At 43.2% G+C, this 13,660-nt stretch overlaps 1 protein-coding gene across 1 annotated transcript in view; it reads left to right on the top strand.

The window, feature by feature from the left end:
* Positions 1 to 13,660, top strand: part of LOC115113810 (protein sidekick-2-like) — a 202,754-nt gene that overhangs the window by 84,184 nt on the left and 104,910 nt on the right. The window contains 4 exon segments of the mRNA XM_065012628.1: positions 5,095 to 5,289; positions 9,774 to 9,890; positions 12,779 to 12,946; positions 13,273 to 13,375. Of these exon segments, the coding sequence (XP_064868700.1) occupies positions 5,095 to 5,289; positions 9,774 to 9,890; positions 12,779 to 12,946; positions 13,273 to 13,375 (583 nt within the window).

Below are 13,660 nucleotides of genomic sequence, written 5' to 3'. Positions count from 1 at the left end.
GTCGATTAGAAAGGCCTGCTCGCTGAAGTGTTTCAGGGAGCGTTTTACAGTGATGAGTGGAGGTCGTTTGACCGCTGACCCATTACGGATGCAGGCAATGAGGCAGTGATCGCTGAGATCTTGGTTGAAGACAGCAGAGGTGTATTTAGAGGGGAAGTTGGTTAGGATGATATCTATGAGGGTGCCCGTGTTTAAGGCTTTGGGGGTACCTGGTAGGTTCATTGATAATTTGTGTGAGATTGAGGGCATCAAGTTTAGATTGTAGGATGGCTGGGGTGTTAAGCATGTTCCAGTTTAGGTCGCCTAGCAGCACGAGCTCTGAAGATAGATGGGGGCAATCAGTTCACATATGGTGTCCAGAGCACAGCTGGGAGCAGAGGGTGGTCTATAGCAGGCGGCAACGGTGAGAGACTTGTTTTTAGAGAGGTGGATTTTTAAAAGTAGAAGTTCAAATTGTTTGGGTACAGACCTGGATAGTAGGACAGAACTCTGCAGGCTATCATTGCAGTAGATTGCAACACCGCCCCCTTTAGCAGTTCTATCTTGTCTGAAAATGTTGTAGTTTGGAATTAAAATTTCTGAATTTTGGTGGTCTTCCTAAGCCAGGATTCAGACACAGCTAGAACATCCGGGTTGGCAGAGTGTGCTAAAGCAGTGAAAAGAACAAACTTAGGGAGGAGGCTTCTAATGTTAACATGCATGAAACCAAGGCTATTACGGTTACAGAAGTCATCAAAAGAGAGCGCCTGGGGAATAGGAGTGGAGCTAGGCACTGCAGGGCCTGGATTCACCTCTACATCGCCAGAGGAACATAGGAGGAGAAGAATAAGGGTACGGCTAAAAGCAATAAGAATTGGTCGTCTAGAACGTCTGGAACAGAGAGTAAAAGGAGGTTTCTGGGGGCGATAAAATAGCATCAAGGTATAATGTACAGACAAAGGTATGGTAGGATGTGAGTACAGTGGAGGTAAACCTAGGTATTGAGTGATGAAGAGAGAGATATTGTCTCTAGAAACATCATTGAAACCAGGAGATGTCATTGCATGTGTGGGTGGTGGAACTAATAAGTTGGATAAGGTATAGTGAGCAGGACTAGAGGCTCTACAGTGAAATAAGCCAATAAACACTAACCAGAACAGCAATGGACAAGACATATTGACATTAAGGAGAGGCATCCTTAGTCGAGTGATCAAAAGGGTCCAGGGAGTGGAGAGGTTGGTTTGGGGTCACGGCGATTTAGACAGCTAGCCAGGACATCGGTAGCAAGCTAGCATAGGATGGAGGTCTGTTGTTAGCCACCTCTTGCGTTCCGTCAGTAGATTAGTGGAGTTCCGTGTTGTAGAGGGGATTAGTCCAAATCACACAACAACAAAAAAATAAAAACAATAGATATAGTTATAGAGGCCCAAGAAGAAACATGTTAATAATAAAAATAAATAAATTGTCCGATTGTCTATTCTGAGAGCATCCGGTAAGACAGCTAACGGTTAGCAGGCCGCAGATGGGCATTCAGGTAACGTCGCGACGGAGGAGCCAGCCGGATCTCCTTCGGATAGATAACGTCGGCAGTCCAGTTGTGAAGGCCCGGAGGGGCTCCGTGTAGGCAGTAAAACGGGTCCGGATAGGTGACTTGCAGCCCAGGAGTGATTGACGGAGCTCAGGAGTGGTTGACGGAGCTCGCTAGCTCCGGAGTAATTGATGTTTGCTCCGGAATCGACGAAAGCAGATAGACACACGGATAGCAGCCAGCTAGCTGTGAGATCCGGGAGTGAATGTCCAGAGAGCAGTTGAAATCCAGGGACATGGAGAGAAAAAAATCGGTCCGGTATGTTCCGTTCCGAGCCGCGCTGCGCCGTACAAAACTGGTGATAGATTTTCGAGTTAAAGGATAGCTAATGACCACAAACCGTGGTTAGCTGAATACGAACGAGTTGCCAGTAAAGAAGCTAACTAGCTTCTGATTAGCTTCTGGCTAGCTTCTTGGAGTTTCTGGCTAGCTTCTTGGAGGATTGCAGATTTGATTGCAGATTTGAGGTAAATAATACGTATTTATACATATCAATTGGTGAGGCAGGTTGCAGGAGAGTGTATTGAAGATGAGTTGATGGAAAATAAAAATAAAATGTATGTGAAAAAAAAGTTGTACATATATATATATACACGACACGACAAGACGAGGACAAAAGACGTCTGAACTGCTATGCCATCTTGGAAAAAAAATAAAAATAATAATAATAATACATTTAAAAAAAAAAAATGTGTCTTATTAGGGCGTTCGGTCACCACGAGCCATGAGAACAACTTCAATGCACCTTGGCATAGATTCTACAAGTGTCTAAAATTATTTTGGAGGGATGCGACACTATTCTTCCACGAGAAATTCCAAAATTTTGTGTTTTGTTGATACTGTTGGAAATCACTGTCTCAGGCGCCACTCCAGAATCTCCCATAAGCGTTCAATTGGGTTGAGATCTGGTGACTGAGACACACACCCACTCATACATACATACACATCCTTTAAACTCGCTATGAGTCTATGAGACCCTTCATTCAAAGTCACTGAGATCTCTTCTAGCTATGGTAGCCAAAATAATGGGCTGCTGGGAATTCTTATACACGAACCTAAGCATGATGGGATGTCAATTGCTTAATTAACTCAGGAACCACACCTGTGTGGAATCACCTGCTTTCAATAAACTTTGTATCCCTAATTTACTCTTGTGTTTCCTTGTTTTTGGCAGTTACCATATTGACCCACATATATGAGTTTAGGGCATGATCACGTGTATCTATCTGTGTCTGTTTGATTACATGTCCACATGTACAGGTGTGTGTGTTTGATTACATGTCCACATGTACAGGTGTGTGTGTTTGATTACATGTCCACATGTACAGGTGTGTGTGTGTTTGATTACATGTCCCCACATGTCCACATGTACCGGTGTGTGTGTTTGATTACATGTCCACGTGTGTTTGATTACATGTCCCCACATGTACAGGTGTGTGTGTGTGCTTGATTACATGTCCACATGTACAGGTGTGTGTGTGTGTGCTTGATTACATGTCCACGTGTACAGGTGTGTGTGTGTGCTTGATTACATGTCCACATGTACAGGTGTGTGTGTGTGCTTGATTACATGTCCACATGTACTGGTGTGTGTTTGATTACATGTCCCCACATGTACAGGTGTGTGTGAGTTTGATTACATGTCCCCACATGTACAGGTGTGTGTGAGTTTGATTACATGTCCCCACATGTACAGGTGTGTGTGTGTTTGATTACATGTCCCCATGTACATGTGTGTGTGAGTTTGATTACATGTCCCCACATGTACAGGTGTGTGTGAGTTTGATTACATGTCCCCACATGTACAGGTGTGTGTGTGTTTGATTACATGTCCCCATGTACAGGTGTGTGTGTGTTTGATTACATGTCCCCACATGTACAGGTGTGTGTGAGTTTGATTACATGTCCCCACATGTACAGGTGTGTGTGAGTTTGATTACATGTCTCCACATGTACAGGTGTGTGTGAGTTTGATTACATGTCCCCACATGTACAGGTGTGTGTGTGTTTGATTACATGTCCCCACATGTACAGGTGTGTGTGAGTTTGATTACATGTCCCCACATGTACAGGTGTGTGTGAGTTTGATTACATGTCCCCACATGTACAGGAGTGTGTGAGTTTGATTACATGTCCACATGTACAGGTGTGTGTGTGTTTGATTACATGTCCCCACATGTACAGGTGTGTGTGTGTTTGATTACATGTCCCCACATGTACAGGTGTGTGTGAGTTTGATTACATGTCCCCACATGTACAGGTGTGTGTGAGTTTGATTACATGTCCCCACATGTACAGGTGTGTGTGAGTTTGATTACATGTCCACATGTACAGGTGTGTGTGTGTTTGATTACATGTTCCCACATGTACAGGTGTGTGTGAGTTTGATTACATGTCCCCACATGTACAGGTGTGTGTGAGTTTGATTACATGTCCCCACATGTACAGGTGTGTGTGAGTTTGATTACATGTCCCCACATGTACAGGTGTGTGTGAGTTTGATTACATGTCCCCACATGTACAGGTGTGTGTGAGTTTGATTACATGTCCCCACATGTACAGGTGTGTGTGAGTTTGATTACATGTCCCCACATGTACAGGTGTGTGTGAGTTTGATTACATGTCCCCACATGTCCACATTTACAGGTGTGTGTGTGTTTGATTACATGTCCCCATGTACAGGTGTGTGTGAGTTTGATTACATGTCCCCACATGTACAGGTGTGTGTGAGTTTGATTACATGTCCCCACATGTACAGGTGTGTGTGAGTTTGAATACATGTCCCCACATGTACAGGTGTGTGTGAGTTTGATTACATGTCCACATGTACAGGTGTGTGAGAGTTTGATTACATGTTCACATGTACAGGTGTGTGTGAGTTTGATTACATGTCCCCACATGTCCACATTTACAGGTGTGTGTGTGTTTGATTACATGTCCCCACATGTACAGGTGTGTGTGAGTTTGATTACATGTCCCCACATGTACAGGTGTGTGTGAGTTTGATTACATGTCCCCACATGTACAGGTGTGTGTGAGTTTGATTACATGTCCCCACATGTACAGGTGTGTGTGTGTTTGATTACATGTCCCCACATGTACAGGTGTGTGTGAGTTTGATTACATGTCCCCACATGTACAGGTGTGTGTGAGTTTGATTACATGTCCCCACATGTACAGGTGTGTGTGAGTTTGATTACATGTCCACATGTACAGGTGTGTGTGAGTTTGATTACATGTTCACATGTACAGGTGTGTGTGAGTTTGATTACATGTCCCCACATGTCCACATTTACAGGTGTGTGTGTGTTTGATTACATGTCCCCACATGTACAGGTGTGTGTGAGTTTGATTACATGTCCACATGTACAGGTGTGTGTGAGTTTGATTACATGTCCCCACATGTCCACATATATAGGTGTGTGTGTGTGTTTGATTACATGTCACCGCAAATGTCGACATTTGGAGACATATGTGTGTTTGATGCTTTCCCAGTGTTTAATGAACTACTTCTATCCTTCCTTTAGGTGTGCCTCAACCAGACATTGTGTGGTATAAGGATGCGGTGCCCATCAGCCCAGTGAAAACCCCCAGGTATAGGGTGTTAGTGGGGGGCAGTTTGCAGGTCAACGGCCTTCTTCCTGACGACACAGGGATGTTCCAATGCTTTGCACGGAACCTGGCAGGAGAGGTGCAGACCAACACCTACCTGGCTGTCACTAGTGAGTTTACCGGTTGTTCTAGTCTTTTCACTCCTTTTACTCTGTCCACAACTGTTTTTACTCATCCCTTTACTCTGTCTAAAACTAATTTTATGCTGTCTACAACATTTTCAACATATCTCTGATTGAGTCTGTAATACCAACATGTTTCAAGCAGACCACCATAGTCCATGTGTCCAAGAACACAAAGGCAACCTGCCTAAATGACTACCGACCCGTAGCACTCACGTCCGTAGCCATGAAGTGCTTTGAAAGGCTGATAATGGCTAACATCAACACCATTATCCCAGAAATCCTAGACCCACTCAATATGCATACCGCCCAAACAGATCCACAGATGATGCAATCTCTATTGCACTCCACACTGCCCTTTCCCACCTGGACAAAAGGTGGGAAAACACTTATGTGAGAATCCTATTCATTGACTACAGCTCAGCGTTCAACACCATAGGGCCCTCAGAGCTCATCGCTAAGCTAAGGATCCTGGGACAAAACACCCCCCTCTGCAACTGGTTCCTGGACTTCCTGACGGGCCGCGCCCAGGTGGTGAGGGTAGGTAGCAACACATCTGCCACACTGATCCTCAACGCAGGGACATCCCCAGGGGTGCGTGCTCAGTCCCCTCCAGTACTCCCTGTTCACCCACGACTGCATGGCCAGGCACGACTCCAACACCATCATTAAGTTTGCAGACGACACAACAGTGGTAGGCCTGATCACCGACAACAACGAGAGCCTATAGGGAGGAGGTCAGAGACCTGGCCAGGTGGTGCCAGAATAACAACCCATCCCTCAATGTAACCAAGACTAAGGAGATGATTGTGGACTACAGGAAAAGGAGGACCGAGCGCGCCCCCATTCTCATTGACGGGTCTGTAGTGGAGCAGGTTGAGAGCTTCAAGTTCCTTGGTGTCCACATCAACAACAAACTAGAATGGTCCAAACACACCAAGACAGTCATGAAGAGGGGACGACAAAGCCTTTCCCCCTCAGGAAACTAAAAAGATTTGGCATGGGTCCTCAGATCCTCAAAAGGTTCTACAGCTGCAACATCGAGAGCATCCTGAGCATCACTGCCTGGTACGGATATTGCTCGGCCTCTGACCGCAAGGCACTTCAGAGGGTAGTGCGTATGGCCCAGTACATCACTGGGGTCAAGCTGCCTGCCATCCAGGACCTCTACACCAGGCGGTGTCAGAGGAAGGCCCTAAAAATTGTCAAAGACCCCAGCCATCCCAGTCATAGACTGTTCTCTCTACTACCACATGGCAAGCGGTACCGGAGTGCCAAGTCTAGGACAAAAAGGCTTCTCAACAGTTTTTACCCCCAAGCCATAAGACTCCAGAACAGGTAATCAAATGGCTACCCGGACTATTTGCATTGTGTGCCCCTCCCAACTCCCCAACCCCTCTGCTACTCTCTGTTTATCATGTATGCCCAGTGACTTTAACTATACATTCTTGTACATACTACCTCAATTATGCCGACAAACCAGAGCTCCCACACATTGGCTAACTGTGCTATCTGCATTGTGTCCCGCCACCCACCACCCACAAACCACTCTTTTACGCTACTGCTAAATTTTGGTCATCATATATGCATAGTCACTTTAACCATATCTACATGTACATACTATCTCAATCAGCCTGACTAACCAGTATCTGTATGTAGCCTCGCTACTTTTATAGCCTTGCTACTGTATATAGCCTGTCTTTTTACTGTTGATTTATTTATTTACTTACCTATTGTTCACCTAATACCTTTTTTGCACTATTGGTTAGAGCCTGTTGTATTGTATTTGGCGCACGTGACAAATAATTTTTGATTTGAACTCCTTTCACTCATCCTTTTACTCTGGCTACAAATCATTTTACTTATCCTTTTACTCTGTCTGCAGCTCCTTTTACTCTGGCTACAACTCCTTTTACTCATCCTTTTACTCTGGCTACAACTCATTTTACTCTGGCTACAACTCATTTTACTTATCCTTTTACTCTGGCTACAACTCCTTTTACTCATCCTTTTACTCTGGCCACAACTCCTTTTACTCATCCTTTTACTCTGGCTACAACTCCTTTTACTCATCCTTTTACTCTGGCTACAACTCATTTTACTCTGGCTACAACTCATTTTACTTATCCTTTTACTCTGGCTACAACTCCTTTTACTCATCCTTTTACTCTGGCCACAACTCCTTTTACTCATCCTTTTACTCTGGCTACAACTCCTTTTACTCATCATTTTACTGTCTACAACTCCTTTTACTCATCCTTTTACTCTGGCTACAACTCCTTTTACTCATCCTTTTACTCTGGCTACAACTCCTTTTACTCATCCTTTTACTCTGGCTACAACTCCTTTTACTCATCCTTTTACTTTGGCTACAACTCCCTTTACTCATCCTTTTACTCTGGCTACAACTCCTTTTACTCATCTTTTTACTCTGGCTACAACTCCTTTTACTCATCTTTTACTCTGGCTACAACTCCTTTTACTCATCTTTTACTCTGTCTACAGCTCCTTTTACTCTGGCTACAACTCCTTTTACTCTGGCTACAACTCCTTTTACTCTGGCTACAACTCCTTTTACGCATCATTTTACTCTGTCTACAGCTTTTTACTCTGGCTACAACTCCTTTTACTCATCCTTTTACTCTGTCTACAGCTCCTTTTACTCTGTCTACATCTCCTTTTACTCTGGCTACAACTCCTTTTACTCATCCTTTTACCCTGGCTACAACTCCTTTTACTCTGGCTTCAACTCCTTTTACTCATCCTTTTACTCTGGCTACAACTCCTTTTACTCATCCTTTTACTCTTTCTACAGCTCCTTTTACTCTGTCTACAGCTCCTTTTACTCTGGCTACAACTCCTTTACTCATCCTTTTACTCTGTCTACAGCTCCTTTTACTCTGGCTACAACTCCTTTTACTCATCCTTTTACTCTTTCTACAGCTCCTTTTACTCTGGCTACAACTCCTTTTACTCATCCTTTTACTCTTTCTACAGCTCCTTTTACTCTGTCTACAGCTCCTTTTACTCTGGCTACAACTCCTTTACTCATCATTTTACTCTGTCTACAGCTCCTTTTACTCTGGCTACAACTCCTTTTACTCATCCTTTTACTCTTTCTACAGCTCATTTTACTCTGGCTACAACTCATTTTACTCATCCTTTTATTCTATCTACAGCTCCTTTTACTCATCCTTTTACTCTGTCTACAGCTCCTTTTACTCTGTCTACAGCTCCCTTTCTCTGTCTACAGGTCCTTTTACTCTGTCTACAACTCCTTTTACTCATCCTTTTACTCTGGCTACAACTCCTTTTACTCATCCTTTTACTCTGGCTACAACTCCTTTTACTCTGGCTACAACTCCTTTTACTCTGGCTACAACTCCTGTTACTCTGGCTACAACTAATTTTACTCTGGCTACAACTCATTTTACTCATCATTTTACTCTGTCTACAGCTCCTTTTACTCTGTCTACAGCTCCTTTTACTCTGTCTACAGCTCCTTTTACTCATCATTTTACTCTGTCTACAGCTCCTTTTACTCATCATTTTACTCTGGCTACAACTCTTTTTACTCATCCTTTTACTTGTTTCCTTTATTTGACTTATTCTGTCTATATGTGTCATTGATGTGTACTACTTAATGTGACCATGTTAACAGAGTGAAGGAATCTTTCTGTCTCTCCCTCTCTCTACCTGTGTCACCATTTATGTCATACCCTACCTAGTGTATTGCCTTCCTCCCTCTACCTGTCACAATCTAATGTCATATCCTTCCTAGTATTATTGCCTCCCTCTCACTACCTGTGTCACCATTTATGTCATACCCTATCTAGTGTATTGCCTTCCTCCCTCTACCTGTGTCACAATCTTATGTCATATCCTTTCTAGTAATATTGCCTCCCTCCCTCTCTCCCTTGTCCTCTCTGTTCAATATGTCTTTGCCCCATACCACTCCCTTATATTTCTCTCTTTCTTTACCTTCCTCTTTTCCTCTCTCTGTCAGTTGGTTGAGTGGCATGTTCTGTTGTCATCTTCTAAGACTGAATCCAATCAAATGTTATTTGTCACATGCTTCCTAATTAGTCACCTGTTGTGAGCGGGGGAGAATGCTTTATCCCTCCCTCCCTCCCTCCCTCCCTCCCTCCCTCTGTTTCTGGCTTGTGAGAGGAGGGTATGAAGGAAATGAAAGGTGGGTGACTGATGTGTTGATCCTGGGAGTGTTAGTGCTACTGAACAATGAGATCCATGACAGAGAAAGTCTGTAACAGACACAGCCAATAACTGTCTGGATCGATTTGAAGATGTGTTCCTATTGAAGACGACTTCTCTCTTTCACCTCTCTGTAGCCCTCTGCCTGCCTTTGTCACTCCAGTGTGTGTGTGTGTGTGTGTGTGTGTGTGTGTGTGTGTGTGTGTGTGTGTGTGTGTGTGTGTGTGTGTGTGTGTGTGTGTGTGTGCTTGTGTCCTCAGGCATCGCCCCTAACATCACAGCTGGACCATCTGACAGCACGGTGATTGACGGCATGTCAGTCATTCTCCACTGTGAAACATCAGGAGCACCAAGACCAGCTATCACCTGGCAGAAAGGTCAGACTCTCTCCACTGCACCACTCAACCAGACACACACTATGTCATAGGGGACTATTCACAATATGGCTGCTATTTTCCATGATGTATAAACAATGTAGTTAAACAGAATGGAACAATCCAATCATAGCATTACTCAACTATCTGCAATAGGATGGATGAATGCACATCTCCCATGGTACCAGTCTATCTAGCGCATGCAGATGAATAGCAGACATTGGTTTACTAAATGTTTTATTTAACTGTTATTTAAAGGTGCAATATACAGCAATCACTCCGCCATTTCCTGGTTACTAAAAATCTAATAGTTTGCATAATTTCCATGTAAAGAATCATTGTACATTCTAAAGAGCTGTGAAATATATTATATAACCAATAATATTGTATTGTCAGCTTTTAGAAGCTGGTGTGAAAAACCGAAAGTAAAATATGCAAAAACTAAACGTAAGAACGGGAAGCATACAAATTGCAGACATAGAAAATATCTACTTCTTAGCCTTGCTTTCGATGACAATGAGAGATCTATAACTCACATGTCTATGTGTGTTTGGTCGGGTGGCCCAGAAAGTTCCTTTTTGCAGCTTTAAACATGGAGTTATATTGAGAACCAGGTCTCTTTTAGCAAAATACAAAACTAAACACATTGAATATGAAATGCAATCAAAGAATAGTAAGAATCAATAAAAAATGTACACCAAACCGTCTCCGCAGCTTCCACTAAAGGGTCTCATAAAGACATCAGACATGTCTTATTTCTAATTTCTCGTGTTTTCTGTATTATTTACAGTACCAGTCAAACGTTTGGACACACCTACTCATTCCAGGGTTTTCCTTTATTTCTACTATTTTCTACATTGTAAAAAAATAGTGAAGACATCAAAACTATGAAATAACGCATATGGAATCATGCAATAACCAAAAAAGCCACTCTTTGCCTTGATGACTGCTTTGCACAGTATTGGCATTCTCTCAACCAGCTTCACAAGGTAGTCACCTGGAACAGGTGAATTTGTGGAATTTCTTTCCTTCTTAAATGTGTTTTTGCCAATCGGTTGTGTTGTGACAAGTTAGGGGTGGTATTTGGAGCGGCAGGTATCCTAGTGGTTAGCACATTGGACCAGTAACCGAAAGGTTGCTGGATTGAATCTCCGAGCTGACAAGATAAAAAATATGTTGTTCTGCCCCTGAACAAGGCAGTGTAGGGGGCAGTATTTTGATGTTTGTATGAAAGATGTACCCAAATGAAACTACCTATTTCTCAGGCCCAGAATCTAGAATATGCATATAATTGTCAGATTAGGATAGAAAACACTCTAAAGTTTCCAAACCTGTCAAAATATTGTCTGTGAGTGTAACAGAACTGATATTGCAGATGAAAACCTGAGGAAAATCTAACCAGGATGAAACCTCTCTGTTCCATTGCATGCCTTCCCTCCAATTAAAGGGATATCAACCAGATTCCTTTTCCTATGGCTTCCACATGGTGTGAACAGTCTTTAGACATAGTTTCAGGCTTTTATCCTGAAAAATGAGCGACAAAGCTCACATCGTGTCAGTGGATGGCTGGGTGCCAGCAGAGTTTTGCATGCGTGACCAGCTTGGAGCAGACATTTTCTCTCTCACTCCTATTGAAAAAGTTACGGTCCGGTTGAGATATCGATTATTTATTGTAAAAACAACCTGGGGATTGATTATAAAAAACATTTGACATGTTTCTACGAACTTAATAGATACTATTTGGAATTTTCGTCTGCCCTGTCGTGACCACTCGAGCCTGTGGATTTCTGAACATAACGTGCCAACCAAATGGAGGTTTTTAGATTTAAAAAGAATCTTTATGGAACAAAAGGAAGATTTATTGTGTAACTGGGAGTCTCGTGAGTGCAAACATCCGAAGATCATCAAATGTAAGCGATTCATTTTATTGCTTTTCTGACTTTCATGACCAATCTACTTTGCTGCTAGCTGTTTGTAATGTTTTGTCTGCTGAGAGAGATGTCCTAACATAAACGCTTGGATAGCTTTCGCCGAAAAGCTTTTTTGAAATCTGACACGCCAGGTGGATTAAGAACAAGCTAAGCTGTGTTTTGCTATATTGCACTTGTGATTTCATGAAAATTAAATATTTTTTGTAATTTAATTAGAATTTGGCGCTCTGCAATTCAGCGGATGTTGACGAAAATGATCCCGCTAACGGGATGGGTGCGCCACGAAGTTAACCGAGTGTTCCCCGGTAGGCTGTCATTGTAAATAAGAATTTGTTCTTAACTGACTTGCATGGATAAATAAAAATGGTAAAAGACCAAGTCCATATTATGGCAAGAACAGCTCAAATAGGTAAAGAGAAACAACAGTCCATCATTACTTTAAGACATGAAGGTCAGTCAATCCTGAAAATGTCAAGAACTTTGAACGTTTCTACAAGTGGAGTCGCGGAAACGTTAAAGCTCCATGATGAAACTGGTTCTCATGAGGACCACCACAGGAAAGGAAGACCAAGAGTTACCTCTGCTCCTGAAACTCAAATTTCAATATATTTTCATATTTTCATATTTTCATATTCCAAATGTGTTATTTCATTGTTTTGTTGTCATCGCTATTATTCTACAATGTAAATAATAGTAAAAACAAAGAAAACCTTAAATGAGTACGTGTGTCCAAACTTCTGACTGGTGCTGTAAATATTTTAATTGAGTTTATTATTATTATTAGTTGTTCTATTTTTATATTGATTACTGTTGAGAAGAGCTTGTTAAGCATTTCACTGTACTTGTTGTGCATGTGACAATACAACTTGAACTTTAAGAAATGACAAAAGACGTATCACTGTCCCCAGCAAACAAACTCTCTCTCTTGCTCTTTCTGTCTCTCTCTCTCTGTCCTTCCAGGTGAGCGTGTTCTGGCCAGTGGTTCTGTTCAGCTTCCCAGGTTCACCTTGCTGGAGTCAGGCAGCCTGCTCATCTCCCCATCCCACATATCAGACGCTGGCACCTACACCTGCATGGCCAGCAACTCCCGGGGCATAGACGAGGCTGCTGCTGACCTTGTGGTGTGGGGTGAGTGTGAGCGTGTGGGGGGGACAACATGTGCCTTGATCCAGGGACAGCATTTGCCTTGATCCAAGGGCAACATGTGACTTGATCCAAGGACAACATGTGCCTTGATCCAGGGACAACATGTGACTTGATCCAGGGACAACATGTGACTTGAATGTGACTTGATCCAGGGACAACATGTGACTTGATCCAGGGACAACATGTGACTTGATCCTGGGACAACGTGCCACTTGGAGAAATCAGAACGTGCAGCACGCACTGCATCCTTCTCTTTGTAGTGTGTGTGTATAAGTATGTGTTCATACACCCACTCTCTCTCCCTACAGCTCGCACCCGTATCAACACCCCCCCTCAGGACCAGAGTGTCATCAAAGGCACCAAGGCCACTGTGACCTGTGGAGTTACACACGACCCCAGTGTCACGGTCAGGTAGGAGAGCACACACACACCAAGCACTATGTGCATGCACACACACACGCACACATGCATGCATGCACGCACACACACACAGTACACTTTTACACACACAATCAGACAGACTGTCAGGACTTCCGCCGAAGTCGGTTCCTCTCCTTGTTTGGGCTGCGTTCGGTGGTCGACGTCACCGGTCTTCTAGCCATCGCCGATCCACTTTTCATTTTCCATTTGTTTTGTCTTGTTTTCCTGCACACCTGGTTTACATCTCATCATCATTACTATGTGTATTTAGCCCTC

Source organism: Oncorhynchus nerka, linkage group LG28 (genome assembly GCF_034236695.1).
Source record: "Oncorhynchus nerka isolate Pitt River linkage group LG28, Oner_Uvic_2.0, whole genome shotgun sequence".
Taxonomy (NCBI): domain Eukaryota; kingdom Metazoa; phylum Chordata; class Actinopteri; order Salmoniformes; family Salmonidae; genus Oncorhynchus; species Oncorhynchus nerka.
This window is presented reverse-complemented; position numbering and strand designations above follow the sequence as displayed.